Raw genomic sequence first — 12,252 nt, 5'->3', positions numbered from 1 at the left:
AGGATCAGGAGGCGGATCTCGGCTGCTGACGGACACGTCCTCAAGGGGCCGAGATATTTAGACTGGGCGGCCATTGTCTTTCGCGCTCTTCAGCTTGTTCACGCCCACTTCCACGCCCTTCTTCTTCTCCTGCGCTCTCCTTAGCGCTGTAATGGCGGCGGTTTTGGCGGGAACTTCTGGCGGCAAGTGGCAACACACAGTCCTTGTAATAAAGCACAGTCCAAGCACAACAAATCACAGTTCCAAGGCACACATGACCTGATTCCTCAGGCTTAAGTAGATCCTGTTCGTGACGCCAAGTTTGCGGCGCGCCCCCACACCGCCGCAGGGCCGAGGGGTACCCGGAGCCGGGCCTCTAGTTCTCAGTCTCGGGGTTGTCACGGTGGCTAGACCCGGTCCGTGGCCCTGTCCGTCAGTGGGGGACGTCCGGTGTAATAGGTGGTAGTAATGGTAGCGATGTAGCGGTGCGGTTGTGGGGTGTAAGTCGCGGTAAATAACGAGGACACCAGGTTGCAGTCTCTTTACCTCTTTACTGGAGATCTCTGAGTCCTCAGTCCAGAACACGGTTCACCAGGCTACGCAAGTCCGGCCGGTCCAATGGCACCTCCAGAGTTCTCCTCTCAGGTGGAAATCTGTGCCTTCCTTCTAGCGCTATGTGTTGTAGTCCTTCCCTGCTGTGCTCACGGAAAGTAACCCCACAACGGTTGTGTCTGTTTCTTAAGTTCCCTCACAACTCGATTTGATGTTCCTCTGTAATCCACCCCTTCCCTGTATTCAGGTTGGAATGGCACCCGTTTGTCAGGTAGGCCTGGAGTTCTTCCGGGACCCTAGAGTCGCCCCTCTCCCGCAATTGCCCCCCAAGACTTCATAGGTGATATGTGGTAGACAGCCCGCCTGAGACCGACTGTCCTGCCGCTGTTTGGAGTATGGCTTGAAGCTGTATTCTAATCCACTCCCTCGGCGTTCCGGCCACCGGTATTGCGCCTCAGCAGGGTGCTGCCTCTTTCAACAAAACCCCTGCTGGTATTCTCCTTCTGCTTGATCTCGTTTCTCACTCAGCACAATCTATCTCGCTTCTAGTCCTTTCTTGAGTCCCGCCGCTTCCAGGAGCCTGCGCGGACCCGTTACGTTCTTTCAATGCCAAGCCTCTGCCAGGATCCCACCCCTGGCAGAGACCCTACAGTCTCTCCCTTCACAACACCCCCTGCCACAGGGTGTTGCTCCGTTCAATCCCGTCAGCGTTCTGTCTAACTTCCTGCCTGACCCCCAGTTTACCCACTATGGTGGGGAGTGGCCTAATGAATAGCACCCTTAGCTCCCCCCGGAGGCCCAGCGGTGAAACATATTGGTGTCTGTGATACCTGATTGGAGGAACTCCTTCGGTGCCATCGAACGTACCATGGCTCCCCTTAGCGGCGAAGCCACAGCACTGCAACGACCAGGACTCTGGGGTGCTGCACTAACATGTCCATTTTTTAACAGCAGCACAGACCGCAAAACATCCTGCACATGTGCACATCCATGTGCCATCAGTGTGACACATACTGGCGCCTTTGAATCAGCAGTACAGTCATCCCTCACCTGTCCAACGTTCTGTCTCATGCTGTAATCTACTTCTGTGGATAAATAGTTTTCAACCTGAACGGTGCCAAAATGCCACCATCCAGGATGAGAACCACTGATGAATGAGCTGCTGTGAACGCAGCATCATTATGCAGCGTGACCTCATTGAGGTTACCATGGGTCACTAAGGCTGCGTTCCCAGCCAAGCTGAACTGTGGAGCCCTCAACACCATGAGAAAAAGTTAGTGAGTTCACCGCAATTCAACTCATTCAGTTCATCGCAAATCTATGATCGGTGCTGAACTCACTGAGCTGAACTGCAGTGAACTCACTGACTTTTTCTGATGGTGCTGAGGTCACCGCAGTTCAGGGGCCCAGCTGGGATGAGGTCACCACTTATTACTGATGCTGCGATCAATTTGTTTTATTACAGGAGACATTGGCTTCAATGGAATGGGCATTAGGTGAGTATAACTATGTTTGTTATTTTTAAATAAAAGTGGGAAATTGTGTTTTGTTTTTATTTAAAATAAAAGACTTTATAGTTGTTGTCTGAATATTTACCAAAAAAATAGACAATTAGTAATAGATAGGTGTCTTATAGATGCCTCACATTATTAATCCGTGCCCTTGATGTCACCAGATAATACAAAGGTGACATCAATCCCACAAATATTACCCCTCTTGCCACCACCACAAACCAAGTGGAAAGAGCCGGGTAAAGCACTAGAATTAATGCATCCAATAGATGTGCCTTTTCTGGGAGGCCATGGGCTGCTATTTTTAGGCTGGGGGGTCAATATCCATGGCCCTTATCAGCCATGGATATTGAACCCCCATGGCTGATAAAGGGCCATGAATATTGACCCCCCAACCCTAATTATTTCTTTAATGATTTATTTTAATAATTAAAAAAAACAGTGTGGGGACCCCTCTACTCTTGATAACCAGCCTTGGTGAAGCTGACAGCTGAGGTTTGCCTGTGGTTATTAAAAATTTATTTATAGCACAGCCAGCAGCTGATGAATACTCCAATCAGACACAACATGCTCTCACTGTTATTAGCTGCAGTAGGTGAAGGCTGATGGGAGTAGTAGTCCCATCAGCCGCCTCCTGCTCTTGATGTTATCAGTTGAATATAGAACTCAACATTCTCCTCTGCTCATGCTGATCATAGCATGAGCAGGGGAGAATGATGCAAGCAGTACATGACACTGGGGAACAGAGCTAACTGTACCGCTGTTTCCCAGGCACCGATACGTGTGGTACTGCAGTGCAGTGCGATGTTTTCCACAGACCCATTGACTTGCATGGCCGAGTGTAATCCAAAAATACCGAATCAAACTGATTGCATTTGATCTGATACACAGCTACCTTTTTCCTCGGACCAGGATGGTCCGAGGTAAAAATCATGCTTGTGCATGGCCCCATAGACTAACATTTTGTCCAAATGTAATCCAATATTTTGTTGGATCATGCTTAGACCAAAAATACGTTCACTGGCATGATCTCCAACTGATAGCTCAGCCAATCTAGTAATATAAGTCTATGCTGGTGTTTTGCTTATGTTATTGAACTGTACAGATGGACTGCACGGATTTTCAGTGATTTGAGCACGTTTTACTGATCCAATAAGTGCAATAAATCATTGGTTTCTGGTGGTCAGGTCACTTGTTTCATTATAGGATTCTTTGTGGCTTTTAATTTTAATTGTATATTCTAAGTAGAAGTTACGTTTTAACTACTTCTCATACTGTGCTATTTATAGAGAAAAAAATAGATGCACCCAAGATTTATTTATTGATTTTTTTAGGCTAGTTGTGTTTGAGCATCATCATTTTATAGCTCACAGTGAATGCTATTTAAGCCTCCATGTCACTCTTCTTGGCAGTGGATAAATCTTTAGTGTTATCTCTAATGTAATCATTAACGTTAATTAAGGTTTTCTAATTTGTGGATAAAAAAATGTTGGATGTCTCTGATTTCTAGATAAGTTGCCTAGAAAAGTTTAAAAATCAGTTTGGCCACACTGATTTTAATCCTTCCGTTTTACATTGTCACCCACATTCTGCCTCTCCAAATCCTATTGTGTCTTCGATGCTGGCCATAAGTTAGTTTTTATTCAAGTCTCATAGGAATACTTGCAAGAGACTGGCCTTTAATGAATGCAGAAGACACTTTTGGATCTAGAGAGTTTGAGTGAAGGGCATTTGGTATAAAAACGAAAGGGAGATGCTAATTCATGGTTATGTTTCTGCTTAAATTACAGAAATGTCATACACTGACATGTAATGGCAAAAAAGATCACAGATACTCAATGGCTTACCTTAGCCCACATGGTTAAGCTTTCTGTGTCATCCACAACTTCCCAACATGGTGGCTGCATCCTGTACTGTGCAGTTGATGACACATTCAGCACAGGTGGCTTTATATTGCAGCATGTTATACCTTGGGAACTTTATTATGACAACCTACTGGAGCCTCAAAATTTCATGAAACAGATGGACCCCCCTCTATAAAATTAGTTTCTGACCCATGGCGTCAAAGGGGTTAGTTGGCCAGGATCTCAGTTATCATCCATACATCTATTTAAGCAGGGTTTCAGTTTTAAGTCCATAGCTCCAGAAGGAAGCCAAGCAAGGGTTAACAAAGTGATTAAAATTATTCTAACGTGTATGGCACAAAGATTTTCATGCAGAGGCAGATGTAAGAAATTCTAGGTTAAGAATCGAAATTTCAAGGCAAGCGTGCAGTCAGGAATAAGCCAAGGTCAGGATCTGCGTGGACATCCTGAGGACACTACAAACTATGTTTTCTCTGAGATTTCACATTTTCTGATTAAATCACATCTAGTTGCTATCATACACACATAGCTTTTGCAGCATAAATTGAGTGACAGGTTCCCTATAAGAATGGAGTGGACAGAATCTAAGTTAATAGAAGTGGCCTTCTGTTGAAGACACTAACTTTATCAGCCATAGCTTTAGCTCTGGAGGATCTGTTGCAACCATACAGTAGTCAGAAAACCCATCCATTAAACAAACCGATTGCTACAAAGATAAGAATTCCCTTACACAGATATTTATACAAGGTCTCTTTATTGGAAAATAAGAATGCTGGTTATTAATTTTTATGTCTATCTTTATATTACTATATTCACATTATTGTATTGCCAGTTTTATTGCTAATGATGACAAAATCTCTTGTCTATGTTTATGGATAACTGCACAGTTAGTACTAATGTTTCCTTAAGCCATTATTATAATAACCATTTTCCATAAAGCAAATGCGCTGAATAGAAGCTGAGGATGATAGCACCCGGGTAGGAGAACAATGGATTACCATGCACAGATCCTCTGAATGTCAAATGTGGAATCATAAAAGAATGCTTCAAGAGTAACACAGAAAATGTTTGCTCTGCACGCAGCTACTGTTAGAAATTGGAAATCCTCTTATTTGAATAAGAAATATTGGAAGCCTTGCTGCTTCATCTATAAATAAAAGTAACATCTGTCTATTTGGTATTTTCTGCTGTAAAACGATCTCCATCTTCTTAAATGTATCTGATTTCTTTGGATATGTTAGTAGTAAAGAGACTTGAATAAAGAAACTCTACAGTCAGACCATTAATTTTAAATTTTTAATCACACAATTACCTTAGTTTCTACAACCCCAATTTGAAAAAGTTGGAACATTGTGTACAATATAAAAAAAACAAGAATGCACTGATTTGGAAATCTTTTAAATATTTGCTTCACTCCAAAACATCAGAGGGTGAATGTTAGATTGTTGTCACTTCATTCAAAAAAATTAATATCTAATGAAGGGGTCAAGCCAACTTTGAAACGTGTTTTATGAATAAGGATCCAGAAAACATATACAGGTTTTAATTAGAAAAAATTAAGTTATTTAGAAATTGATGACAGCAACACATCTCAAAAAAGTTGGGGCATGGTCCTGTCTACCATTGTGTACCAACTCTTCTTCTTTTTACAACAGTCTGTAAATGTCTTGGTAGTGAGAAGACCAAGTGCTGGAGTTTTTGGTGAGGAATGTTGTCTCATTTCCTGGTCTAGCTGCTCCACAGTCTTGGGTCTTCTTTCTCAGATATTTCCTTTCATAATGTGCCGAATGCTTTCTTTTGGTGAAAGTTATAGACTACAGGCGGCCAATTCATTACCTAAACTCTTCTTCTGTGAAGACATGCCTTTGTGGCAGATGCAGTATTTGGGTTAGCATTGTTTTGCTGAACTATGCAAGGACTTTTTTGAAATACATATTGTCTAGATGGGAGCATATGATGATTCAAAATCTTAGCATAATGCTAATTATTGATAGTGCCTTTCCAGATGTGTAGGCTGCCTGTGCAATAGGCACTAATGCACCCCATACCTTCAGAGCTCCAGACTTTTGAACTGTGATGTGATAAAAAGCAGGATGGTTCCTCTGCTCTTGAGTCCACAGTTTCCATTAAGAAATTCCAAATTCTGTACACAGAATATTTTTCTTTTACGCCCCAGTCCATTTGAAATCAGCTTTGCCCCAGAAAAGACGACAGTATTTCTGGATTGTGCTGATATTTGGCTTCTTCTTCGTATGAGAGCTTTAATTTGCATTTGTGGATATTGACCTGCAAGTCATAGAAAGATGACTAAAATGATACCGTGATAGCTGTGATTTGATGTCTTAGTCCAGAGAAATCCCTGTTTTACTTAATATGTAAATGAACTGTTAAAATTCATGAGCCAGACATTAATCTCCGTGAGAATCTGTTTCCAGAGCTTATTTTAAATGAATGGGGTGTTACCAGTGTGAGACATGTAATGGTTGCTCTCAGCTCTCCTGATCTACATGTCTCACACTAGTAATTCCCCCGTTCATTTAAAATAAGCTCTGGAGGCAGATTCTCAAGGAGATCTGTGTCCGGCCCATAGATCTTAACAGCTCCTTTGCAAATGAGAAAAACATGGATTTTTCTGGAATCGCAAATATCAAGGTATCATTATATTCAGCTTCCTATTACCTACATCCCTATATAGACTTAGGAGGGTTGATCCTACTGATCAATTTCTTTTAAGGGAGCCCAGGAGTTGTGGGGGATTGCTGTGCTACAAACACAGTATTAAGATATACAGTATTTCATTACAACTTACAGTGGGGAAAACACTTCAACTGTGAGAGACAGAATCTTAAGATAAAAAACAAAAAATCACTGTGTATGATTTTTAAATAATTAAATTGCATTTTGTTGCATGAAATAAGTATTTGATCACCTACCAACCAGCAAGATTTCTTGCTCTCACAGCTGTTAGTTTTTCTTTAAGAAGCCCTCCTACTCTGCACTCATTACCTGTATTAATTGCATCTGTTTGAACTCATTACCTGTATAAAATACCTCTGAAATTGCAAACAAAGGTTTCTGTACTAAATATTAAATTCTGTTTTTCTATTGTTTCAAATACTTTTTTAATGCAATAAAATGCAAATTAATTATTTTAAAATCGTGCAATGTGATTTTATGGATTTTTATTTTTAGATTCTGTCCCTCACAATTGAAGTGTACCTATGATAAAAATTAGAGACCTCTCCATTCTTTGCAAGTGGGAAAACAGGCAAAATTGGAAGAGTATCACATATTTTCCCTACTGTATATGTGAACTGCTATGGTTTGTTTGTTGTAATTAGTGATGACCGAGTGTACTCATTTCTTGGGTTTTCCCGAGCACGCTCTGGTGATCTCAGAATATTTGTGAGTGCTCGGAGATTTAGTTTTTGCCACGCAGCTGCATGATTTACAGCTACTAGTCAGCCTGAGTACATGTGGAGGTTGCTAGGGAATCCCCACATGTAATCAAGCTGTCTAGCAGCTGTAAATCATGCATCTGGGTCAATAAAAACTAAATCTCTGAGCACTTACAAATACTCGGAAATCACCCGAGCATGCTGGGGAACCCGAAGAATGAGTATACTCGCTCATCATCACTAGTTGTAATCTCTCGAGTAAAGAGTTAAGTATAATGACTTTCCTCCTGCACATAACAAAGCCAAGATGAAAGCTTAGTTGGAGTAGATATTTATACTACTTCATCTTTTTTCAAACGTTTCGAGAACCAACAGTTCTTTTCAGGACCTCAATGTTTTCAATAATCCTCCAGATTGTCCCCAACTTCATGTTACAAATAAACACTGATAACATTAACATCAAAATCAACACAAATATTTACGTAACAGGGGCAAGAAAGTCAAGTGACTGTCTAACAGGAGGCTGGAAGAGTAATTGTACAACATAGCCCATTACTTCTCCACTGAAGTATAGCAAAATATGCTCAACATAAAATGTATCTTGTGCTACCATTCACCTTGATTAAAGCTTATACTATGCAGCGCAATAACGCTAAACACTATGAATTGCTTGCGCAGCAAGTATCACTGCCTGTACATAACTTAGCAATGGTCATGATTTGGTTTGCAGAAATATCCTGCATGATTTTGGTTTTCCAATATTCATAGTCAATAAAAAGTGGATCTAAATCAGTTTTATACTAAAAAATGTTGTTTGAAAAAGATTTGAGTTTACTGAACAATGTAAAAAACTCCTCCTCAATAAAGGATGTCATACTATATGGCAAACAATGAGATTCCCCAAATGTTTCACTATTCTGAAATTATTATAATAAGGCCTACATTTTATGCTCCTTCATTTCTTAACATATGTTTATAAGGGTTTATACTAGAGATCTAAAATAGCTGTATAGTCATGGAGTAAATAAATTACATTTATGCTGTCTGTAACCATGATGATTTGGTAGTCACCACTGGGTAAATTGCATGATATGATTTAAACATAAGTTTTATGCATTAAGAACACATATTCTACCTGGACCAGCTCAAAACATACAAGTTTCCTTGTTCTAAATAATAAACTTTTACAGTGCAGAGAAATGAGGCTATGTGCACACATTGCGGATTAGGCTTAGGAATTTCTGGTGCGGATTCTGTCTCTCCTGGCAGAAAACTCACCTGCATTTTTTTGTGCGGTTCTGCAGCGTTTTTTTGTGCGTTTTTGCTGCGGTTTTCTTGCGGATTCGCTGCGTTTTTTACCCCTGTGGTTTTCTATAATGGAATGGGTACAAAAACGCTGCAGATTCACAAAAAAGAAGTGACATGCTACTTCTTTTAAACCACAGCGTTTCCGCAGCGGATTTTCCGCAAAGTGTGCACAGCATTTTTTTTTCTCATTGATTTACATTGTACTGTAAATCAATTGCGGATCTGCAGCGTTTCTGCACTGCAAAAAACGCTGCGGATCCGCAGAGAATCCGCAACATGTGCACATACCCTTAGTGTTTGGAGGAAGTGTGCGGGGAGGAAGAGTCCACTAGGCAGCTGCTTGGTTAAGTTTAAAGAGAACCTGATAGCTAATATATGCTACCCAATCCACAGGCTGCATGTATCAGGCATTGGTTGCATGATTTCCACCAGGTATGTTTGACTCTGAAAAGCAGTGGCGTTTCACAGAAAAACATACTCTAAGAGCTTCCCTAACCAAGCCACATGGAAGACTAGTCACACTGGCGGGTCCCCGTCTGGCGGCTTCCCCTTTCACTTTGCCCTGGGTGACAGGTCTATAATAATAAGGTCTCTCCTTCTACAAACACACAGGGAGGAGCCTGCCACTAAAGGTGAGAAGATGGTGACCCATCTGTCTGAATAATCTCTTGTGTGACTTGGTCCCTGGTGGCTTTCAAAATATGATTTTCAATGAAACGTGGCAGCATTTCTGAGTTAAATTTATATGTGTAATCCTGCAGCCAGTGTCTGATACATGCTGCTTGTGAATCGGGCTGCATGTATTAGCTCTCAAGTTCCCTTTAATTAACAGGTCTTTCCCTTTTAGCACACAAGACAAATCAATCTAGCTAGGTTGGAAGGCGAGAAAGCTGGTACAGACTGTTCTGTTTCTGCCACTTCATTTTCTAAACTATGTTGTCTCAAAGTAAATAATAGTTGTTTGTAACAAGGGAGTCTGTCAATATCTGCTTCTGACAGGCTAACTTTAAGAAAATAGTGAATAATATACGCCCAGACACTATGAGTGACAGATCTCTCTGCACAAATATGCCACATCATGAGCTGCCAATCGAAGTGCCAGCATGTGCACTGACTGTAGCCACTTCAGGCAAACCCATATAACTGAAAGCTGGTGGCTCAAGGGAGAAATAAAGCTCATTTTCCACCAGTAGCCGTGCTTTCAATAATGCATCCGGACAGTACTTTAACTGCTATTATCCTGCAGATTGACCCAATATCTGCAGGTTAGTGGAGCGTGGGGACATGACAGAGTCCTGTTAATATGAATTCAGCTTCTGCGCTTACTCTGGTGGTGGCGGCAGGCACCTACAAATTCATAATTTATTTCTGTAGCTTTGTGACAGGAGCTGATTTAGAGTTCTGTATTAGAATAAAAATCAAATCTGTATATCCATAAAAATATGCAAATACATAAAAAAATTATTGGACTCTAAAAAAACATTTTATAAAAGTCCTCTGAAATGTATTAGTTTCATAGCACTATTTTTGCACCATTGTCTGCTAATTCCTCAGTATACCAGAAAATTGCCATTACTTACAGTGGGGGCTCTCCCTTGCGCCAGCTTTCAGAAGAGTTCTTGCAATAGGCACATTATTTGTCATGATGGCAATATCCAAGGGTGTTAGTCCTTCACTGTTGGGTGTATTAAGGTCCAATTCCTCTGCTGTGTACTGATACAGGAGAATCTGGACAGCCTCCAGGTCCTGTTGCTCGACGGCCTCGAACATGGCTTCATTGCACTGGAAGTTCTATTGCGAAAGAAAACAACTGTCAACTAACTTTAATAAGTTCTGGAATTGTGCTTCTTTATCAACTGTAATAAAAGCTCAGTAAACACTTGATTCTAGTGACAACATCAGTATTGGAGGATCAATTTGATTCTACCATGTGCCACACTTTCTAAAATTTAGCAAAATTTGCACAATACAGGTCACTCCACCATTTCTCATCATTGTCCCCTTATGTGAAGCCATAAAATTGCATTTAATTGCTTCTGCTTCAGAAAAGAAAACAATAATGACTTCTTTTACAATTCTCATGCAAAAAGTCATTCAGTCTTATGTAGACATTGAATAGTAAATATAACTATACGCACTTCCTTTTTTATTCCTGTTTTTAGCCTCCTCATGTTATATTAGGGAAACCTTAAAAAATGATCCACCAGTGGATTTCATAAAATTTAAACTAATGCTGCAATACACCCATTTTCCAAATTCAAGAAGGATTAGATGAGTCTGATGCAAGCAATTAGATCATTTTTCTTTTATAGGTCTCCTTCACACGTCCTGATGATTCCTGTACAGGAAAAAACAGTACTGGTGAGATCAGTGGTCAATGTGAGCATATGCGACATCTATGTGCAATCCGTGTGCTTTCTGTAAGTCCGTATTTCCTGTCCATGTGTTATATCCATGTGCAGTCTGTGTGCTGTCCGTAAGTCCGTATTTATGCTATCCATGAGTCTGTATTTCCTGTCCATGTTTTATATCAATGTGCAGTCTGTGTGCTATCCGTGAGTCTGTATTTACTGTCCATGTGTTATATCAATGTGCAGTCTGTGTGCTGTCCGTATTTACTGTCCATGTGTTACATCCATGTGCAGTCTGTGTGCTATCCGTGAGTCCGTATTTCCTGTCCATGTGTTATATCAATGTGCAGTCCATGTGCTATCCGTGAGTCCGTATTTACTGTCCATGTGTTATATCAATGTGCAGTCTGTGTGCTATCTGTGAGTCAGTATTTCCTGTCCATGTGTTACATCCATGTGCAGTCTGTGTGCTATCCGTGAGTCTGTATTTCCTGTCCATGTGTTATATCAATGTGCAGTCCATGTGCTATCCGTGAGTCCGTATTTACTGTCCATGTGTTATATCAATGTGCAGTCTGTGTGCTATCTGTGAGTCAGTATTTCCTGTCCATGTGTTACATCCATGTGCAGTCTGTGTGCTATCCGTGAGTCTGTATTTCCTGTCCATGTGTTATATCAATGTGCAGTCCATGTGCTATCCGTGAGTCCGTATTTACTGTCCATGTGCTATATCAATGTGCAGTCTGTGTGCTATCTGTGAGTCAGTATTTCCTGTCCATGTGTTACATCCATGTGCAGTCTGTGTGCTATCCGTGAGTCCGTATTTACTGTCCATGTGTTACATCCATGTGCAGTCTGTGTGCTATCCGTGAGTCCGTATTTCCTCTCTATGTGTTATATCAATGTGCAGTCCATGTGCTATCCGTGAGTCTGTATTTACTGTCCATGTGTTACATCCATGTGCAGTCTGTGTGCTATCCGTGAGTCCGTATTTACTGTCCATATGTTACATCCATGTGCAGTCTGTGTGCTATCCGTGAGTCCGTATTTCCTGCGCATGTGTTATGTTAATGTGCAGTCCGTGTGCTGTCCGTGAGTCCGTATTTCCTGTGCATGTGTTATATCAATGTGCAGTCCGTGTGCTGTCCATGAGTCCGTATTTACTGTCCATGTGTTACATCCATGTGCAGTCTGTGTGCTATCCGTGAGTCCGTATTTCCTGTCCATGTGTTACATCCATGTGCAGTCTGTGTGCTGTCCGTGAGTCCGTATTTACTGTCCATGTGTT

General features: G+C 41.1%; 1 protein-coding gene across 1 annotated transcript in view; it reads right to left on the bottom strand.

Annotated features, from left to right (window-relative positions):
* The window catches only part of ANKFN1 (ankyrin repeat and fibronectin type III domain containing 1), a 1,096,304-nt gene that overhangs the window by 835,856 nt on the left and 248,196 nt on the right, over nucleotides 1-12,252 (bottom strand). Inside the window, exon 3 of the mRNA XM_077257596.1 lies at nucleotides 10,194-10,404. Coding sequence (XP_077113711.1) covers nucleotides 10,194-10,404 — 211 coding nt within the window. The remainder of the gene's footprint in view (nucleotides 1-10,193; nucleotides 10,405-12,252) is intronic.

This window comes from Ranitomeya variabilis, chromosome 4 (genome assembly GCF_051348905.1).
Source record: "Ranitomeya variabilis isolate aRanVar5 chromosome 4, aRanVar5.hap1, whole genome shotgun sequence".
Classification (NCBI taxonomy): domain Eukaryota; kingdom Metazoa; phylum Chordata; class Amphibia; order Anura; family Dendrobatidae; genus Ranitomeya; species Ranitomeya variabilis.
The sequence above is the reverse complement of the archived record's forward strand: the minus strand, read 5'-3'. Positions and strand labels throughout refer to the sequence as shown.